The sequence below is a fragment of the Lucilia sericata genome, unplaced genomic scaffold (assembly GCF_015586225.1).
Source record: "Lucilia sericata isolate MDLA Ls3-8-SP2 unplaced genomic scaffold, ASM1558622v1 Contig000176F_arrow, whole genome shotgun sequence".
Taxonomy (NCBI): Eukaryota; Metazoa; Arthropoda; class Insecta; order Diptera; family Calliphoridae; genus Lucilia; species Lucilia sericata.
In genome coordinates, this window is record NW_023994204.1 from 27,345 (window position 1) to 47,542 (window position 20,198).

Consider the following 20,198-nt stretch of genomic DNA (forward strand, 5'->3'; position numbering starts at 1 on the left):
ACAATAATGAATTATGAATTTTGTCAAAAACAATGCAAAACAAATATGAATTGTGTGAATAATAAATAAAAAAATTTAACAATTCAATTGTTTTGAATTTATAAATATGTTATAAACTTAAATAAATCTTAAACTGAGTTATGACTGAAAAGAAAATGGGATTTAGCACTTCGCTAAGGAGTTGAGAAGTAAATAATTCCTAAAAATGTTATTGAAACTTTATAAAAATTTATAAAAAAATTATATGAATTATTTTAATAAAAATGTACTCCTTATAAAAGTTAATGTTGTTAACTATCAAATTAGAAAAATAAATTAAACTTTTTTATTAAACAACTAAAGTTATTAAATAAATTCTAAAAAAAAAACCTAAAATTTACTTTTAATTTTTCTTTCAAAGAAAATCCTTGAAATTTGACCTTTGTCTTATTAACTCATAACCCTAAATCTGTTATCTCTTTAAAAAAACATTTTCTCATCATAATTATTTTAATTCCAGATCTTTACCCATTTCTTTAAACCAATTAAAATCAATCAATTGTAGCAGAGTCATCTTATAAACTTTAACTAATCAATCATTATTATTATTAAAAAAAAACCAACAAAATTTTAAATCTTAATAATAATAAAAATAAAATCCGTTTAACAAAACAATACAATTGAATAAATTTTGATTTCATCTCAAATTACACATTTAAATCTATAACTCGTTCAACAAAAGAAAATAAAACCAGAAGAAGATCAGAGCGTTTAAAAACGAAAACGTTTTACAAAAAGAGGTTTCTTAAAGGTTGAATGATCAGAAGATGTTAATTATTTTGATCATTGAATAACAAGAAGTTTGTTAAAGGTTTTATTAAAAATAATAGAAAGAGTAGAATGTATATAAATTACAACTTATTACATAATAGATTACCGATCGTATGAAAAGCTACAAATATGGATGAGGTATAAAGAAATAACCACTTGATTGAAGCTAAAAACGATGCAAAGTTGAAGCTATGACTGAAGGATCAAATGGTACAAAGAGAGGCCTTCGGTTGATGTTGCAAAGAGACTAAAACCTCAGATTAGAGCAACTGCGAAACCAATGAAAAGTCTACTATTGAAGCTTAAATTGGTCTAGAAAGGGAACTACGATTAAAGCTCAAATTGGTCAAAAAAAATACCTACGATTGAAGTACAAAATAGTCTAATTAAGGATCTACGATTAAGGATATTAGGGGATTAACTATAGAGCTAAGATTAAAGCTACAAATGGTCCAAAGAGAGACCTATGATTAAAGCTAAAACTAATACAATGAAAGACCAAAGAAGAACGACCTACGATTGAATATAGAAAAAAAAACAAATAACGACCTACGATGGAGGGACTAAATATAGACCTACAATTAACGCTAAACATAGTCAAAAAGTGACCTAAAATTAAAGATGTGAAGGGATTAAGAACAGACTACATTCGATTTAAAGAAACACATATGATTGAGGTAGAAAAGGTAGACCCATGACTTATGCTATAAACTTCCCAAAGAAAGACTTGTGATTGAAACTAAAACTGTCCAATGATTACACCTTAACTGTCCCAAAGAGAGAGATCTATTGATAATGATTGGGGGCAAAAGAGACCATGACCAAAAATTTTACAAATTGGCGAAGAATGACGTACCAATTAAGCTATAAAAGGAACAACGATTAAAGCTACAAACGGCCCAAAGAGAGACCTAACATTAAAGATCCAAACGAACTAAGTACAAACCTACAAGAGAGATCTATGATTGAGGGCAAAAGTGGCCCAAAAAGAGACCTTTGATTAATGATGCAAAAGAAACAAAGAAAGATCTACCATTAAAGATATAAGACGACTTAAGTATAGACCTACAATTAAAGCTACAAATGGTCCAAAGAGAGATCTAACATGAAAGATTCAAAGGACTAAGTACAAACCTACAAGATGCCGAAGAGTTTTACGTGAACACCTGCAGTGTCGGCCTTATTTCACGTTGGTACTTTTGCAACCACTGGGTAATCTGACTAGAGCTGGTTCTTACACATAGGTGGTAATTTTTCTACATGGTTGTGTCGGTCCATGTACAAGCACTTTTCTCAACAACTCGAGCTATCTAATCTCTCACCATTGCTGCCCCGTTGCTTAAGTACAGACATGCAAAAACATCACTTCTGTTTCCAACCACGCAGATGGGATGGCCTTTGTTGAGTCGGCAGCATCATCTAGAGACTTATTCGGTAGACCGTAACACGAATCCACCAAATAAGCGGAGGACTTTGTATTTGCTGACAGAGAAAACACTGTGGTAAATCTGGTATAATCAGGTTTTCCCCGAACACACCTGGACAAGGAAGGACCATTTAATGGTATCACTTGTTTAAGATAACTTTCATCTATCATCATTCAACCCAGCACACTTCTCATTCATCCGACACATTCACGCTAGGTATACGGCGAGTAAGATCCGTATACCCACCCCTACATTCATCCTGTATCATATATACTTAAACACCAACTCATTTCCAACGCTTACTCCCACAGTCACACCTCTGTGGGGTATCTGTTGACTTCGGCAACAGCGCAGAACTTATCCAGAATTATAGATTTCACCGTGCATTACACTTTTAGCCGACACTTTTCCGCGAATTTGGGTTTAAACCACAAGTCCACCCCGAAGGGACTTCTCCAAAAACCGGCACAAGGCAAAACCCGAAACTCTGCCCTGTGCGCTACCGGTTCCCGTGGTACCAGATTATGTAGTTATCCACTTCGACCCCATGTCAAATCATTCCAAGGAAAGGCCGATGATACATTTGATCAGCACCAGTTTAAAGACCCGGCCGACAAGTGGTACTTATAGCACCTCTTTTCCCCGGGATTGCAATCACACCAAAATGGGGTCTTTCATCAAGCTAACATGCCCCCGGGGGTAGTACAAACCTACAATTGAAGCTGCAAATGATCTGATGAAAAGAATTACGATTGAAGCTGTTGTCCAAAGAGAGACATGTGATTGAAGCTAAGACACTGCGAGTCCCGAAACAAACACCGCACCCCGAAGGGACCTCTCCAATAACCGGGACAAGACAAAGTCCGAAATTTGCCCAGCGGGCTACCGGTTCCCGTGGTACCAAATTATGTGGTTCTCTAGCTCGACCCCATGTCAAATCATTCCAAGGAAAGGCCGAGGATACATTTGATCATCACCAGTATAAAGTCCCGGCAGACTAGCGGTACTGGTAGAACCTCTTTCCCCGGTATTGCAATCACACCAAGATGGTATCTTTCATCAAGGTAACATGTAACGGGGGGAAGTACAAACCTACAATAGAAGCTGCAAATGATGTGTTTAAAAGAATTTCGATTGAAGCTGCTTTCCAAAGAGAGAGACATATGATTGAAGCTAAGACTGCGCCAAAGAGAAACTTCAGATTAAAGCTTAACATGATTCAAAAAGAGACCTAAGATTAATGCTGCAAAAATGGGAGTCCTGAAACAAACTTTCATAGTACTCTCCATTACTAGGAGACTGAGATTATTGTAAAAGAACTGATCCTCTATTTGTATATAAACAAAGCAATCAATCTATTGAATTTTCAATTTTCTTCTCATCACCATTCCTCAAAAACCGCTAATTACTTACTTTTCTTCTAACTTTCTAAAATGATCTTTAAATTTAAAACATTTACTACAATATTACTTCCTTTAACGGAAATTTTAATATAATTCATAAAAACAATTGATGTATAACACTTGAAGACATTTAGAAATAAAACTTGTATTTATTTCTCAACTTACGCATTATTTATTACTCAATTACCATTCGGACTACACTATAGTCTTTTCTCAAAATATACGATCACTTTTCCATTTACCCTGGATTCCCTCCTGCTGCTTTAGCTAAATGGTTTTTCCTCTATGTGTGGTATCCATAATACTAATAAACTTAACCCACTTAAAGCGAGTGGAAAACCAGTTTCTTTAAAAAGATCTTTGGCTGCTTTTTGTTTACATTTAGTTTTGCGCCAGATCAATTTCTATTCGTACAACTAACTCTGGAACTGCATCACAAAAAAAAACTCACTTAAAGGATGAATCATCACAAAAGCCCAGTTTTTTTGTTGAAAAGACACAAGTCTTGGTTTTTATTTTTTCCCGTTTTTCAGTTCATAATATTTTGTAGTTAGGCTTACATGCAACTTGTGTATGTTGCATGCAGCAGTTGTTTAAACGTTTTTTTTTTTTTCTCAAAAACTTATACGATCGGTTTGTGTAGTCATGCATTAAACTTGTTATGAGTTGGAAAGTATATAGTACTTGTTGTAAAATGTTTTGATTTGTTTGTTGTTTTGCTTGGTTTTTTGTTTATACTTTTCTCTGTAAGATTTATGTGGACTTTGTACCTTTTTGGATCGGATTTTTTTTTCTGCGCAAGAGGAATATTAAATTGATTGAGAGAGGAAGAAGTAGTAAAATTGATATGAATTTTAAATTTAAGAAAATGTTACTTGAATTGCGCTTTTATGTTGTAATTGTTGTGTGATGTATTGTGTTTGTGTACTTTTCGAAAATTAGGAAGTGGTTTTTATTGTTTGGTAATCGCTGTTTAAAGGTACCCTGCTTTAGGGTATATTTGGGTGTGGGTAAGTTAATGGGTAGGTTATATTTTGATATTAGTTAATAACATGGAAGACGCAAAAGATCTAAATTTAGACCTATGAATCAAGCTACTAAAGGTCTAAAAAATAACTATGTTAGAAGCCTCAAAGACTCTATGTTCAGACCAGCTATTGATGCAACACATACTCCAAATAAAGACCTAAGATTAAAGCTCCAGTGAGACTAAATTACATCATATTACTTAGATTCCAAAAGGACTTACAATGGAGTTTGTAATTAGTCTAAACAAAACCTAGTATTTAAGCTAAAATAGGTCTAAAAAAGACGTATGATTGAAGCTGAAAAGAAATTAAGAGCAAATCTAGGATTGAAGCAACAGAGAGTCCAAATGATCGTCTACAATTGAAGCTACGAATACTCCAAAGAGAGATCAACGATTGAAAATCCAAATAATTTGGGGACATCGTAGGATTGATGTTACCAACGGTAGCTGTAGGACGAACTACAGACCTACAAATGGACAACCAATTATTCCAAATAAAGACCTACGATTGGTGCTATAAATGGATCATATGAAGCCGTATGATTAAACGATTGAGCTTGAAACGGGTCTAAACCAAAAACAACTATTGAACCTAAAATCGGACTGAAATGCGATCGAAAAGAAGAAGAGGTTAATTTGTTAAGTTCTATTAGCTTAAATATAAGCAGCCAGGAATCTCTTAGATTTCCTGTGATCTTGAGGCATTTCTTTGCTACTGAACCAAGAGATCCGCTTTTAGCAAAGCGTCAATAAGTACTTTCTTTGTAAAACTGTACTTTAGTACCTCAAGATTGGAGAAGGAGACTTCTATCATAGATTGTACTGCTTCAAAGATGAATCAGTTTAAACTTAACGGTCCAAATAATTCATATAAAGTATTATGTCTTGGCTTTGCTATGATCTTGAGACAGTAGACTGTCCGTAGTATTCCGAGGATCCAGATCCTCATAGAAACTGTGGAGACATTAAACTTATTGTACTTAACTGATAGGTCCTGAAACTTACAACGTACTTACTACCGATTACAATAAGACTGGGATTCTAGTGTTAGATCTATTTGACAAGAACTTTATGACAATTGTAAGCTTCTTTGGAAGATAGAAGTCATGTAGTCCAAACTTTCTAAAAGCTTCGACACTGATTAGGCGCGACAACTGAAAAAGACCCTATTTCATATGCTTCTATAGAATTTCAATAATGAAGTGGAAAAGAAAACTTGAGAAGGTCTTCCTTATTACGGTTTCTAGTAGCCCAAAATGAAGACTCCCAACATCCTATCGACAAGACATTAGTTATGTCTTTCCAATACGAATGTGAAGATCGCCATTTTTGCGATGTCATATCTTTTCTCTTAAAAAATATCTACATCTTCCAGAAATTTGCCTTTGGGATCACAGTCGTTTCCATAATAAAGAGGATAGATGTAATTCGGATTATTTTTAATCTTTTACCGTTTTACTGCTGCCATTTTTGTGAACTTGTAGATCCCTCTTAGTCATGTCTCTAGAATTAGAATGTGAAAATCAAGAATTTGGTGATCTCACATCTACATCTAACGGAAGTTTGTCCTTAGGATTAAAGGCGTTTCAATAATTAGAAGAAGAGAGGAAATATGGAATATATGAAATATGCCTTCTTAATCACTGTGGGGGTTTTGGGGTTAAAAATTTGAGGTGTTTAGCTTCCCATCGTCCTATCGACAATATATTAATCATATCCCTTAGAATGGGAGTATTAATCAACTCATTATCGTGTTACAGCTGTCATTTCTATGATCTTGCAGATCCCTTTCCATTACTCCTAAAGATCTGCCAGAAAGATGGAACATTTTACTTTCCCTCAATAGAAAACATTAATATCTTTTTCAAAAAGTTTTAGAAGTGATCTTGTTCGATCATTTGAAAACTACGCAGCCATAGAAAATCTGAAGAGTTAATGAAACCAAGAAAACTTCCTTAATTTACCTTAAATATATGCAATATTCAGGACTTATAACATCTAAACTCTTAACTTCGAAACACAAATAACAATTTGACAAATCTTGCGATCACCTTAATACCATTAATTAACCCGGTCATCTGATATAATAAAGAAAATAATGAAGGCACATAAAAACAGCTGCAAATAAAACTGTGATTTTTCAAACACACTAAACCGCTCCCCTCTTTTTAATCTTCTTTTTTCTTTGCTGGAACATTTGGCACATTATAATTCAACACATACTGGACAATAAGAGGAAACCACTATATATAGGACAGATAGACATATGTTACATACAAACTAACACACATCTGAGGTCTCTGTACCGATGAAGAACAAGAAAACACAACAAAAAAGAACAAGAAACACAACTGCAAAATTATAAATAATAAAAGATTATGAAAAGAAAACAAAACATTATAATACACTAAACATGATAATAATGACTTACAGATAATGATCATTAACATTAGAGTAAAGAAGATGATCATGAACCATCATACAAACACTACGTATCAAAAACAAGAGAAATAATGAAAAAATAACAACAGAAAAAGATTAAAAATGTGAAAAAAAGGGTTTTTTAAACATGGAACGAATTTGTGTTGAAACAACAAAGAAAAAGGCAAAAGATAAACACAAGAAAGAGGTAAGTTCAATAAAAAAAACAACTACAAAATTACGTGGTTTAAACTACGAACGAATTTTGTTAAGAAAATAAAAAAAAAAGAACAAACCGAAAAAAGAACAAACCGAAAAAAGAACTCAAGAAAAAACAAACCCTTGATCACGTTTTATGAGAATCCGGCACGATCAACGCGACCGGCAAATGAGTAAGAAGAACATTTGACAAACAATACAACAGACTTGTACAGGGACGGACCGACTTAATGATAGCAACAAGTAGGAACAACTTACATAGACCAAATAGAATTGTCTGTCCGCCAAACACAAGTTCTTAAAGAGGATATAAACAAACACACAAACCTCTAGCAAACTCAAAACCATTTCTCTTTTTGGATTGGGTTTAAAAAAAAAAAGAACACAAGTTAACTCTAATTTTATTGTCGTCATCATAATCATTATGATCATTATCAATTTTTTACTCTCTTTCTTATATAGATCGACTGTTTGCTGGTTTGTCTGTCATTTGCTTTACTTTTTTGCTAATTTTCTTAAGCGGTTGTTTCTTGTTTTCATTATACTTTTTTTCTCCACTTTTTGTTTCGTTTCAGGTTCTGACTGTTGCCTATTTCCTAGTAAATAACCACAGGTAGTTTCTGTATGTCTGAAGACGGCCAAATATATGTGGGGAAGTTTATGCACATGATTTGGTTGAAGATCTACTGTAAACGGCACAGTTGTTTAACTGAACAAGCGCGGTAGAGTTGCCATTGTTGGTTAGCTAGGTATTTGTGGTATTAAACTATGATAATATCTATTAATTGAGATTTGTTAGGCCTTTCAAATTGTTTACTAATCGTGATGTAGGTAATACTTAAGGTCAGGAAGGCCCTTAAGATGAGGAGAAAAACCTTAACATACGATCTTAAGATCATTTCTAAATCGTGGCTTTATAAGATAATAAGTTCTCTTCTCACTTGTGGTTCGGGGAACTCTTAAGATCTCTTCCCTATTTTGGGTTAGAACCTTAAGATCACTTATGAATCGTAGTTTCATAAGACATTATTGTTTCATAAGATAATAAGATCTTATCCTATAAATCGTAAGATCTACATTCTCCATTTTGAGTTAAAACCTTAAGATCACTTCATCATTCATAATGTGGTAGATCCTCATGATTACTTCTCCTTTGTGGGTTTTATAAAACTTCAAGATCGCTTCATAAATATGGTTTACAATTGCTCAATCGTGACATGTGAAAACTCTCTTTTCACAAACGTGGTTTAAAAGATCCCCCCAACCCTTTTTCGTAAAGTTGTTGTAGTTTACTTCTTAATCATCGTTTGATAGAACCTTAAGATCACTTCGCAATCATGTTTTGGTAAAACCTTAAGATCGCTTTAATAGTAGTTTCAAAGATCGTTGGAACATTATTTAATCGTGGTTTTGAAGTGGTTTTAAGGTTATTTAAAAATCTTAAAATAATTTTCCAATTATGGATTAATGAAATGTTAGGATCACTTCTCAGTCGTGGTATTGTAAACCTTTAAAGTCTTTTATCAATCATGGTTTGATAGATCCTTAAGATCACTTTTCACTGATCTCTTCCTAATCTTAATTAACAAAGACATTAACATCGGTTTGATATTAACTAATGATCAGTGGTCAATTAAAGCGTGGTAAAACCTTAAGATCACTTAATATCACTTCTCATTCACGATACCAAGTTATCCCAAAAGCGTGGTTTGGTAGATCCTTAAATTTCTTTTACAGTCTTAGCTTTGCAAAGCTTTACGATTACTTCTCCCTCGTGGTATGACAGAATTTTAAGATCCACTACTCAATCGAGGATTCATTTATTTGATCACTTGTTAAACATAGTTTGGTAAAACTATAAGATTTCTTATATATCGTGGTTTAATAGGTTCTTCTTAATGTTATTTGGAAGATCATTAGAACACTTCGTAATCGTAGTTTGGAAGATCCTGAAAATCTCTTAATAATCGTGATTTAGAAAAATTGTGTTCTAAAAGAACCCTATGATAGCAACTTCGTAAAATCATAAGATCACCTCGCAATCATGTTTTTCCTTAAGATCACGTCTCAATCGTTCCTAAAGATCACTTAACAAAAATGGTTTGGTAGATAATTGAAATCTCTTATCACTCATTGTTCATTAAAATCTTAGAAATCCTTAAGATCACTTCTTAATTCTGGTTCTTGTAGTTTCAAAAGATCACTTCTCAATCAAAATCACTTCTCTATCGTGGTCATCTTTGAGATCATTCCATAATTCTGGTTCTTAATTATTGTTTCTCAATCATGGTTGAGAAACTCGATATTCAACGGAAAATTAGAATCGTTTCTGATATGTAAATCATAAAGATCCATAGATCACTTTATAATCCTTATTCGGGCCTTTACAAAACTTCCCAATGATGTTTTGGTAAAACTTTTAGTTCAGGATCATAGATCTACAGGATCCTTAGCTTACTTTTTAATCGTAATTTGGTACAATAATAGCGGCTTGATTTTTATCTTAAGATCACTTCTTAGCTTTTGTTTGGAGAACTTTAAATTTACTTCCTAATTCAAATTTGCCAGAATCCTAAGATCGCTTTCTGTAATAGTCACGTAAAACTTTATACCATTACCTTTCTGGCCTAATGTTGAACTTTGACCCATAAAGTGTTAGCGCAAATGGCAACTCTTAATGATATTGTTACGGACCAAACAGAAGTGGATACAGAACGTAAAGAGAAAAAAAATATAATTTTGTAAGTTTTTTTTTACTCTCTACTTATATTCTTAATCCCAAATAAAAAAACTTAAAAAACGGGGTGTGTATGTACTTTTGTTTTGCTTTTGATTTTCTTTCACAATTTATACTGGACGATCACTACAGGAGTATTGAAAGCGTCAGACAGTGTTGTGATCATAATACATGTAATAAATGTTCATTTATTTTATAGGGGTTTCTAGTATTTTATTACGAAACTATAGTGAGTAAGTGCTCTATTGAAATTGTGGTTACTGGCAGATTTGATTATATTGATGTTATTGTTATTTTAATGTGTTTTTGTCTGACGATCGATCGATCGATCGTTCGTTTACATACAAATGTTCTTACGTACATATAATGCTTATGTCTGGTTTCGAGAGACAAAACAAATCACTTCAAGATCATGTCAGGTTTAAGTTTAGCAATTTCCCTTTACATATTAACTATTCTTCCTGGGCTTCTCTTAAGTTTCTTGACTGCTATAATTGTTGTTGTTGTTTAGTTTTGTGCTCGCATAAAAGGAGTCTTTAATGTTTGCTCTAGTTTATAGTGTCTTGGCAAACGCAAGAAAAAAAAAAGAAGTTTTAACTTGTTTTGCAAAGTTTAAAGTCCTCTACTTTTGAGTTTGTGTTTTTTAGTTATTACAGCACTTTTTTCTTAACTAGTTTTTAGGATTAAACTACAATACAAAAAGTTCGTATTCGTAATGTATGTAATAGAGTTTTAAGTAAACTGACGCCTTGATTAATCTTTTGCGACTCTTTTTTTAGAGTTTAAAGTATTATGCAAAGATTTCTTTTTTGTTTTTATAATATTAAGACGTCGTCTGTTTTCTTAACACTTAAGAGACGTTTTTTCGTTTTCATTCATTGAGTAGACTAATGGCGAATTGTTATTCAATTTAGAAGTCTATACAGGAAATGCTATTAACGATAGACTTGTTTTGCAGACATTTTACAATATATACCGCCAAGAATTAGCGGATAGGGAAATTGTAATATTGCTTACACTTAATGATGATTAGCAAATTAAGACTAAATTCAGAGAAATAATAAAACGTTAATGATTAAGTTTCAGTCGTAGGCATGTAAATTGTTTTAGTATTAATTATGATTTTCTTTTCAAATGTAGATTTTTCAATCCTAGTTTTGTTGATTCATAGGTTCCGCTCTCCGTCTCTGGTTAATTTCTAGAATGAAGTGATCTTTAGGTTTTTCTCAACTACTAATGATCGTTCTAGAAACGGGTAATGAAAGATGATTTAAATGTTCTAGGAATAACGGGAAAAGAGATGAATTCCTCATCATTCCCAGAACATTCAAATCATTTTTCATTCACCGTTTCTAGAACGATCATCAGTAGTTGAGAAAAACCTTAAGATCATTTTATAATTCTGGTTTAATAAAATCATATGATCACTTTTCAAACATAATTTCATATGATGAAAATATCTCTTTTTAATTGTAGTTTTGGTAAATCCTTAAGATCACATATCCATTTTAAATCCTTACAATGACTTCTCAAATCGTGTTTTCGAAAAATATTCAGATCACTTATCCATCGTGATATAGTAATTAAGGATTACTACTCAAATCGTGTTTTAAAAGCTCGTTAGAACACTTTTTAGTCATGTTTTGGAAGATCCTTAAGATTGCTTATCAATCATTTTTTTAAAAAAGCGTAAGATCATCTCCCAATTATGGGTTAATAGAATAGTAATTCTAAGATCACTTTTTAATTTAAAACACTTAAAATTTGATAAAATCCTTTAACAATCCTGTTTTGTAGGATCCTTAAGATCTTCTCAAGAGTAATTATGTATGTAATATTGAAGATCACTTCCTAAACATGGTTTACAAACACAATCATATCACTTGAATAGTACCTATTGATCAGTTTCCAATCATAGCGAGGTAAAAGATCACTTCTTAAAGGCATATGGTAGATCCTTAATATTACTTCTAAATCGTGATATAAAACTTTAAGATCCCTTTGTTGATCCTGGAGATCTCAACTTATTACTCATTTCTAGAACTTTAAACTCGTCTATCAATCCTAAGCTATCATCTCAAGATAATTTCTTAAACGAGTATAAATCGTGGTTGGAAAAACCTTATGATCATCTCCCAATTGTGAATGAATAGAATTTTATGGTCACTTCTCAAAATGTTTTAATAAGTGTGGTTTCTTAGATCTTTATGATCACTCCTCAAGATCACTAACTAATCTTGGTTTACGAACACATTAATATGGTTTATTAGATCTTTAAGATCACTTCTCAAGATCACTAACTAATCTTGGGTTACGAACACATTAACATCAGTTAAATAGTACCTAATTACTAGTCCACAATCAAACCTTAACATCATACAAGTTGTGGTCCTTTCTATCACTTCTCAATCATGGTGTAAAACCTTATGATCCCTTACAAGCGTGATTTAGTAGATCCTTAAATTTCTATGCCCTTAAATTCCCTTTAACTCAGCTCTGATTTGTCATTTCTAAAGCCTTTAACTCTACTCTCATTGATCATTTCTAGAACCTTTAAGCTCTCTCTCTCTCAATCGTAGACAATCAGTTTTGGATTCTGATTGTTCTATTGATCATCTCTCTATCGAGTTTATAAAACTTTTTGTCATGATTTCGTTGACCTTTAGAATTATCTTTTTTGAAAATATCATCTTATAAAGTTATTCAGATCTCATGATCCTTCTTCTAAACATAATCCTACTTATTCATAAACACAATTTTATTTTATAAACGATTAATAAATCAAATTTCGTATGGAAATTTTGTTTTATAAACCTTTTATAAAATAAAATTGTGTTTATGAATAAGGGGGACTATAGTTTAGACTCATAAATATTGAATTGGACTTAAATAAATGATCTCAAAGATCTTACATAATACAAACTATTATCATTTTCAAAAATTAACTTACAGATAACTTTATAACGCTATTTAACATTCAATAACACCGCAAAAATTTAACATTATGACCTGTTTTATTTTTCAAACCACATTTCCTTAATCTCTATTAATCTTATTGACAAGTTGCGTACGCTTATAAAAAGTCACCATAAAATATTTTTTGTTTAAATTGAAATTTAATTTAAATAAGTCTTATAAAAATACAACATAAACAAAAACTGGTTGTAAAATTTAACATTAAGACTAACCGGCATTATTTCCTACTAGTATTAAAGTTTTAACAATTTTGCAAAAAATATACATAAAGAGTAACATTAAATTAAAAAACAAGATCAATTAAATTAAGACTCCATTAGTCAGTGTATAGCAAAAAAAATCGCGCTCACTTAAACACTACAAAGAATTTAAATTATTGTTTAGTTTAAAAACACTAGACCAGAGTAACAACTCGAGAATAAAAAAGACACATTTGAAAATTGACGACTGCAAATGGAATTGAAAATTGTGATCAAATCAAAAACATGTAAGTAAGACATATTCGGCAAATTAGAAGTTGATGAGTACTCTAATATTATAGATCGAACATGGACGATTTTGAGTTTCAGAGAATTGAAAACACCTGGAAAAACAATATTAATTAGAGAGGAATATATGGAGTTGAGTCTCAGATATGGTCCTTCGATCAAACTTCTTTCAGTAATAAAGCAACATCTAAGCACTTTATTCACTTCAAGAATTGGTTAGCATTCCTAATCGCATTGTCTCCGCTCAAAGTCTTTGACGATAAATAATAGAGAATTTGAAATTCTGATAGATCAGCTAGTTTGGCTTGACTTTTTATTCTGATAAGATGAATTTACAATAATTATTCAAAAACGACCGGAATATATCAACCTTGTGCTTAAATATTAGCACTGTTTCAAACTCCAGGGAAATATATGCTGATAATCGGTCAAAAGGGGCCATCGCCAAGTAAAAACTCAACTTTTGTAGACTTCTTTAAAATAGTCTCTGATGTAATCTTAGATATTTCCATAAGAAAATTACGATCTTATAGGGATAAAATCTTTAGCTATATAAAGTAGATGTAAAAATCGAGTCAAATATGAACGTGAACCCAAATAGATTTACACATATCTGATAATCTATTATCTGATCTTGGATGTTTCCTAAAGATCGTTGTGATCTTATAACGATAAAATCTTTATAGAAATCGATAAAGTATAAGTAATGTGGCTACTTTAGGTTAGTAGTTAGTTATTAGTAGTTCGATTCCTACCATAGCCACTGGTAAAGGAGCGCACAACAGGCCTGAGAGAGGACTAGACCTCTCGGATTTCTTCGGCTTTGATGTAACATATATTATTCTTTCTATATAGGAATGAAAACTAGAGATTATGGTAAAAGATTTTAACAATTCAGAGCAAACAGAGGATCTAAAAGCATCGTAACTTATATATAGAAAGTAAAAACAGGCATCGAGGGCTTTCAACAAACGGTATAACACATTTCTGATATGTTTTCTAAATTATTTCCTAAAGAAATGAAGATTAAGTAAAAGTGAAATATTAGAAGTTAAAAATCAAGCGAAACTTGGACTTGATCCGTTCAAATCAGGGGACTATGTCAAATTAAAACAAAAAATTAGACACAATAATATGGAAAGTATTCAGAACAGGGAAAAATTGCATGATTCCAAAGAAACGTTCGCATATAAACAGACTGAACTAAGAAACTCTGATTTGATTTGTAATACCGTATACTAAGCGAGATTTTAGCATTTTAGAACTCCTTATATTTTGAGGTCAAGAACGATTCAAGCCATCTTCTGATACCCTGCTATGAAGTGAAGTTTATCCAAGAGAGAGTGTTCTGCAGCGATTGTAACAAATTGTCTGGTCTGAAAGGCGGGTAAGGCAACAATAATGCTCGATTCAAACGAATCAGTAGCTAGATTTCAGCAAATCATATTAATAGGGCTCTTTCAGAGCATTCCCTAAGTATTTGGCTGATTTTATGGCATTCGTTAACATTTCTATTTAGTTGCTACAAATGAAGTTAATAATCTAAACTACCTATTTTTCTCTTATAGCTTAAAATATTCATAGAAGAACGCAAAAACTTGTTTGTAGAATAAACATGAGTTCTTGAAACTTGTAAAGTGCAAAAAATACAAGACAACTGTCAACCAAAATGAAACACTATATATAAAAAAACGAACAAAAAAAATCTGCTAAATTACTTACCACATTTCAGACGATCATTTATTAAATCCTCAATCAATTGGGGACACTCGTTCTCGATGGCATAACAAAATTGTTTAAATTTCTCGAAACCATTTTTGGCAATGATCTCAATTAAATTGGCGCATTGCAAACGTATAATATCGGCATCATTTAAAATGTGATGATTCAGTTCGTCTTTCGTACTATATAAATCACTTAAATTATCGGAATTCTGCTGCTGTTGTTGCTGTTGCGACAGATTGACCACCACCGAAGGTGTAATCGAACGATTATCACTTTGAGCATTATCACCCACAACACTGGCACTACGTGAATTGGTAATACTATTGTTATCATTGTTATGGGCCAGTGAGGCACTGGTGGTACTGCCAGCACTACTGCTGGTACCGCTAGCATTACTGATGACAGCACTTAGTTTACGTTTGGTTACCCCTACCGAAGAGGGAGCCGATGCGGTTTGTACAGCAGCATTATGGGGTTTGAGTAGCAGATCTTCTTCGGATTGTGTTAAAACGGAATTTTTTACTAAAACCGCCAGTAGTTCAGTATTGGCCAAATCTAGTCTTATACGTTCCTGATGACGTTCTAACAAGGTGCGCACTTCCTCTTCTTCTTCCTCACGCGTCATGTTTGTGGAATTGGTAGGAGTTTCACTCATTTTAAGAAATTTTTTTTCTTGATTTGTTTGTTAAAAATTTATTTTAGTAATTTACACTTTTAGCACTTTTTTCATAATTTTTTCATTTTCTTGTTTTTCCTTTTTTTTACAGGAAATGTAATTTTTTTTATAAATTTGTTTTATTTTTTAAATTTGTTAAGCATTTTTTGTGCTTCTGAAAAAATAAAATTGGAATCAATTATATTTATTTTAAACACTTTTATAATATTTTTTTGCAGAATTAACAACAAAATCTATATGTAAATAAATTGATTGACAAGACCTTTGTATTTTGTTGTTGTTTTTTTACTTTTCTTTATTTTTTACAGTGATTTTGCCATTAAACTCTTATAATGGCGTTTGTTTTTTTTTTAACTTTACAAACCGACGCGCATTTTACAAAAACACCACATAAAAATACAACAAAAACAAATCAAAACATTCAAATCGTATTGTAAGTAATCAAGTTAGCAGTAGTAGAAGAAGAAGAAGAAAGAAAAAATTACACTTTTATAAACTTTCAACACAATAATAGCAGACATCTGTGACGTTTAAAATCTACGTTAAGACTAAACCGGCTCTAAAGCAAAACATTATCACGAACCCCACGTCTATACAACAAAACAACAGCGAACGTAGTAACACGAACTCGTCATACAACAACATAATAATGAAGCATTCAAACATAATAATGAACAATAGACAAACAAGCAGTCAGTTTCTAGTATTGAGCTAATGCAGTGTGTGTTAGTTTAATAAAGAGAAGAAAGAGCAAAATGTAAACAACGTCAAAAAAAGTACAAGAAAAGAAAACAACAAAACAATAACAAATGTTTATTTCCCTATTTAAAACGTATACACACTCGTTCATACATACATGTTTTAACGTTATTTTGTTTTTCAGATGTTGCCATATTTATTTAGGCGTCTTTCAAATAAGACTTTTAGTTGGATGTTGTATTTGATGTGGCCATAATTAGTTGTTGGTTTTATTATAATATGCATTTCAAACATGTTGTGTTTGAAATGATGTATACTGTTGTCAAACTAGTTTGAATAAGGTTGTAAGCTGTTAATGGGTGATGGTTTGGGTTGTGTGGGATATTTTATATAAAAAAATTGCAAATTTTATTCAAATTAGTATTTTATTCTGAAATCTGTACTTTTTCTGGTCGAATACTGTACTAATTATAGAGTAATCTGTTGACTAGTACATGGACTAGTCTATTATGTAGCGGTATGCATTAAAATCGAAGGCCTCTTTAAAAAAGTTTGATCAACTTTTGGATCAACTGAATTATATGGAATAGATGGTTACGTTGCTAGATATACGATATCTCCTTTCATCCCATTTACTATGGGTATCCACGATTAATAGTCCTGAGGACCCTAACCGTCATAGATTTAGTCTGCTATGCAATTGATATTGTAATCGGTTGTGGGCACTATATAGGAGAATCAAAGTCACGAAATATCTACATGATTAATTCAGCATACTTGAACCTTGGATATAAGTTGGGCCATGAGAACTACGTCAACCAAGAATCTGGAAACATGACTGGAAATTCCCCAGGGGACACTTACAACCGATCCGATCTTATCTTTAGGCTAATTGACTAAAGGTGGTTAGTTACAGAATTGTATACCAGCAAGAAGGCAATAATATAATGATAAGATTAAGTCTAAGACTGCATTAGACTGTAAAAGATCCTTAACAGAATACTCTTCCAGAGGTAAGCTTTCCATCATATGGGTACAAGGCCACTCGGGAATAATCGGCAATGAAAAAGCGAATGTACTTGCTATAAAATAACGAATTCCAAACCGTTTAACGCAACAGGAGCAACGAAGAGAGAATATCTATCAGCTACTTGGAATAATGAAACGGTGGGTAGAACCACAAAGATTCTATGGGCGACCCAAAAGAGAGCAGGACGAAAAGCCTCCTTAGAAAGAGCAAGTTCAAGGTTAGTATGATGGTACGTATTCTGAGCGGACACGCGTGATTATGGGCGAACGTATTCAGACAAATATAGAGCATGTGGAGAAGGCAGTGAAACTCTAAACATTCTTTGTCATTATATTGGCATTGAAGTTATTCCATATATAACATCATTCAGGAATACTGATTGGAAAATTCTAAGAAAATACGTCCAGGAAACATCAGGCGATGTTAATACCATCATAGAGCACTATTTAAGGTTTTTCACACCAATATTTCCCATGTAAAGGAGTTCACAATAGAGTGACCATCGGAGGTTCTGGGTGTATTTGATGTAGCTTCCTTTCTCTCTAACCTATTATCGAATTGTCTACTGTTTCTGGATAGAAACACCCACACAAGTACGCAAGATTTGTTTTCATAAAGTTCTTGAGACTTCGTCGTCAACGGTGCGTACCGAACAGAATTGTGCTACAGAGCCGTGATGTTCGATAAAAGTGATAACAGCTTTGATAATGTCAATAGGAGTTCTCACCGATTTAAAGCCTTTTTCGCAATGTTGTGCAAAAAGTTTGTGAGACTAGAATCTGAATAGGTAGGTCAATACAGAGAGACTTAATTACGGACCGTTTCCTGGACTGAAATGGAAGATATGTAGGTGTATAATCTTCTGTTTTCGCAGCCTTTAGACTTTTCCGTAATACAGAAATGATTCTAAGGGTTAATATCGTCCGAGCCATTCATAAAATAGAATCGGAAACTATTAAAAAAGTCTAGAAGATTTGGACTGACAGGATAAGGAGGTACTGCGAAGAACAGAACGACAGCCAGGTCCATAATAGAATATAGAGTTTTGTGACAATTTTGTGAATTTTGTGCTGTCCGTTAAAAAAACAGCTGATTATTCACAAAAAAGTATTAGATCTGAATCAAATTGAATATGTTGTTCCTATACTCCAACTCTTAATATGAACTGCTTCGGCAGTAGTAGTTAACATAACTTCTGATATTGTCCAATAATGCTTATACGACTTTCAATGCCGTAAATTTCATTCTGCAAAAAAGAGCATCTTAGAGAGACCAAAAGACCTGATCCGTCAAATGGAAATTCCTGATCCTTTAGCGTACATCATTTTGAAACTGTTATGAAAGAAGAACAAGGTTTCCGGCCCAAACAGATTTTGTCTAACATTTTCTTCAAACTGTTCCCAATTTTAATCTTTAACTCCATAACAACATGTCATTTTCTTGGCCATTGATTTTTGCCTTAACTTAAGCTGGTTAACCTCCCCTTTCATTCGTACATATAAGACTTCCATTTAAATACTTTTCCAAAGCAATTTCAGTCATTACAACATCTTTAATATATTGATTTTCGAGCTAAACAAATAACTTGGTACTTTTTTTATTTGCACTTCAAAGAAATGAATGAACAGAAGGCTGATGTTAATGAAAATCTTGTTGAAACATTCAAGTTCAATTCAAAAACTCTATATGTTATCATTAAATAAGGGTGGCTCATTTGTTCATCAAAAACCACCCTTTATCGCAAATTTGCGAAAAATCTTAAGCCCAACAACAAGCAACCCATATAAAGATATGTATGTTGTATGATATTTTAATGCAAAATTTTATATTTCCATTTATGAACTGAATGCATGATAACTAAATAGGAACAAGCAGCAGTAAAATCTCTAAGAATCACTCAATTTCTTTTTTCATTTATTTAAAAATGAACAGTTTACATGAACAAACACCTTGAATTGCTTGCAACATATTTATTTTTTTTTAAATCTTTATAATGTGCAACAGTTAAGGCGTTTTTTTTTTCCATATGACTTTTGCTACTTCTGATGAGTTTCTTTAACACATCATGTCAAGCATGCAATCTGAAAGCCTACCAATAGTTTGTTTAGATTTACATGGTTCATCCATATAATAGGAAGGGAGTTGGAAGTAAATGCAGAGAATGTGTTTTTTTATCCAAAGTTGTAATAATAATTACATTGTTCAGAGTGTAGCAGCATCGTAGAAGGAAATAAAAGATATAGACGTGATTTGCAATTAAAAATATTTAAAGAGGTTGTTTAGCTACAGCTCAACGTAATCACATGATGAGGGAAGGGTAACGAAAGGAATTGAGGGAAAAAACTTTTCTATAGAAAACTTCAGCAACGATCGATAGAGAAATTCAACATCGATGACTAAAGCTATAGAAAACACAAAGCATAAATAGATCGGTTTTCTATAGAAAGCATCAATAACGATCAGTGTTTTTATATCGAAATGTTTTCTATATGTTTCAGTGATCAGTTTTATACAGAAAACTTTAACATCAACAATTTTTCTATAAAAAAACTTTAAT

The 20,198-nt window shown here is 32.4% G+C and overlaps 1 protein-coding gene across 2 annotated transcripts in view; it reads right to left on the minus strand.

Moving 5' to 3' along the window:
• Nucleotides 1–16,038, minus strand: part of LOC119601597 — a 42,378-nt gene extending 26,340 nt beyond the window's left edge. For both annotated transcript variants that reach the window (XM_037952620.1, XM_037952622.1), the window contains exon 1: nucleotides 15,234–16,038. In XM_037952620.1, the coding sequence (XP_037808548.1) occupies nucleotides 15,234–15,891 (658 nt within the window). In that variant the 5' untranslated portion in view covers nucleotides 15,892–16,038. The remainder of the gene's footprint in view (nucleotides 1–15,233) is intronic.
• Nucleotides 16,039–20,198: the final 4,160 nt, after the last annotated feature.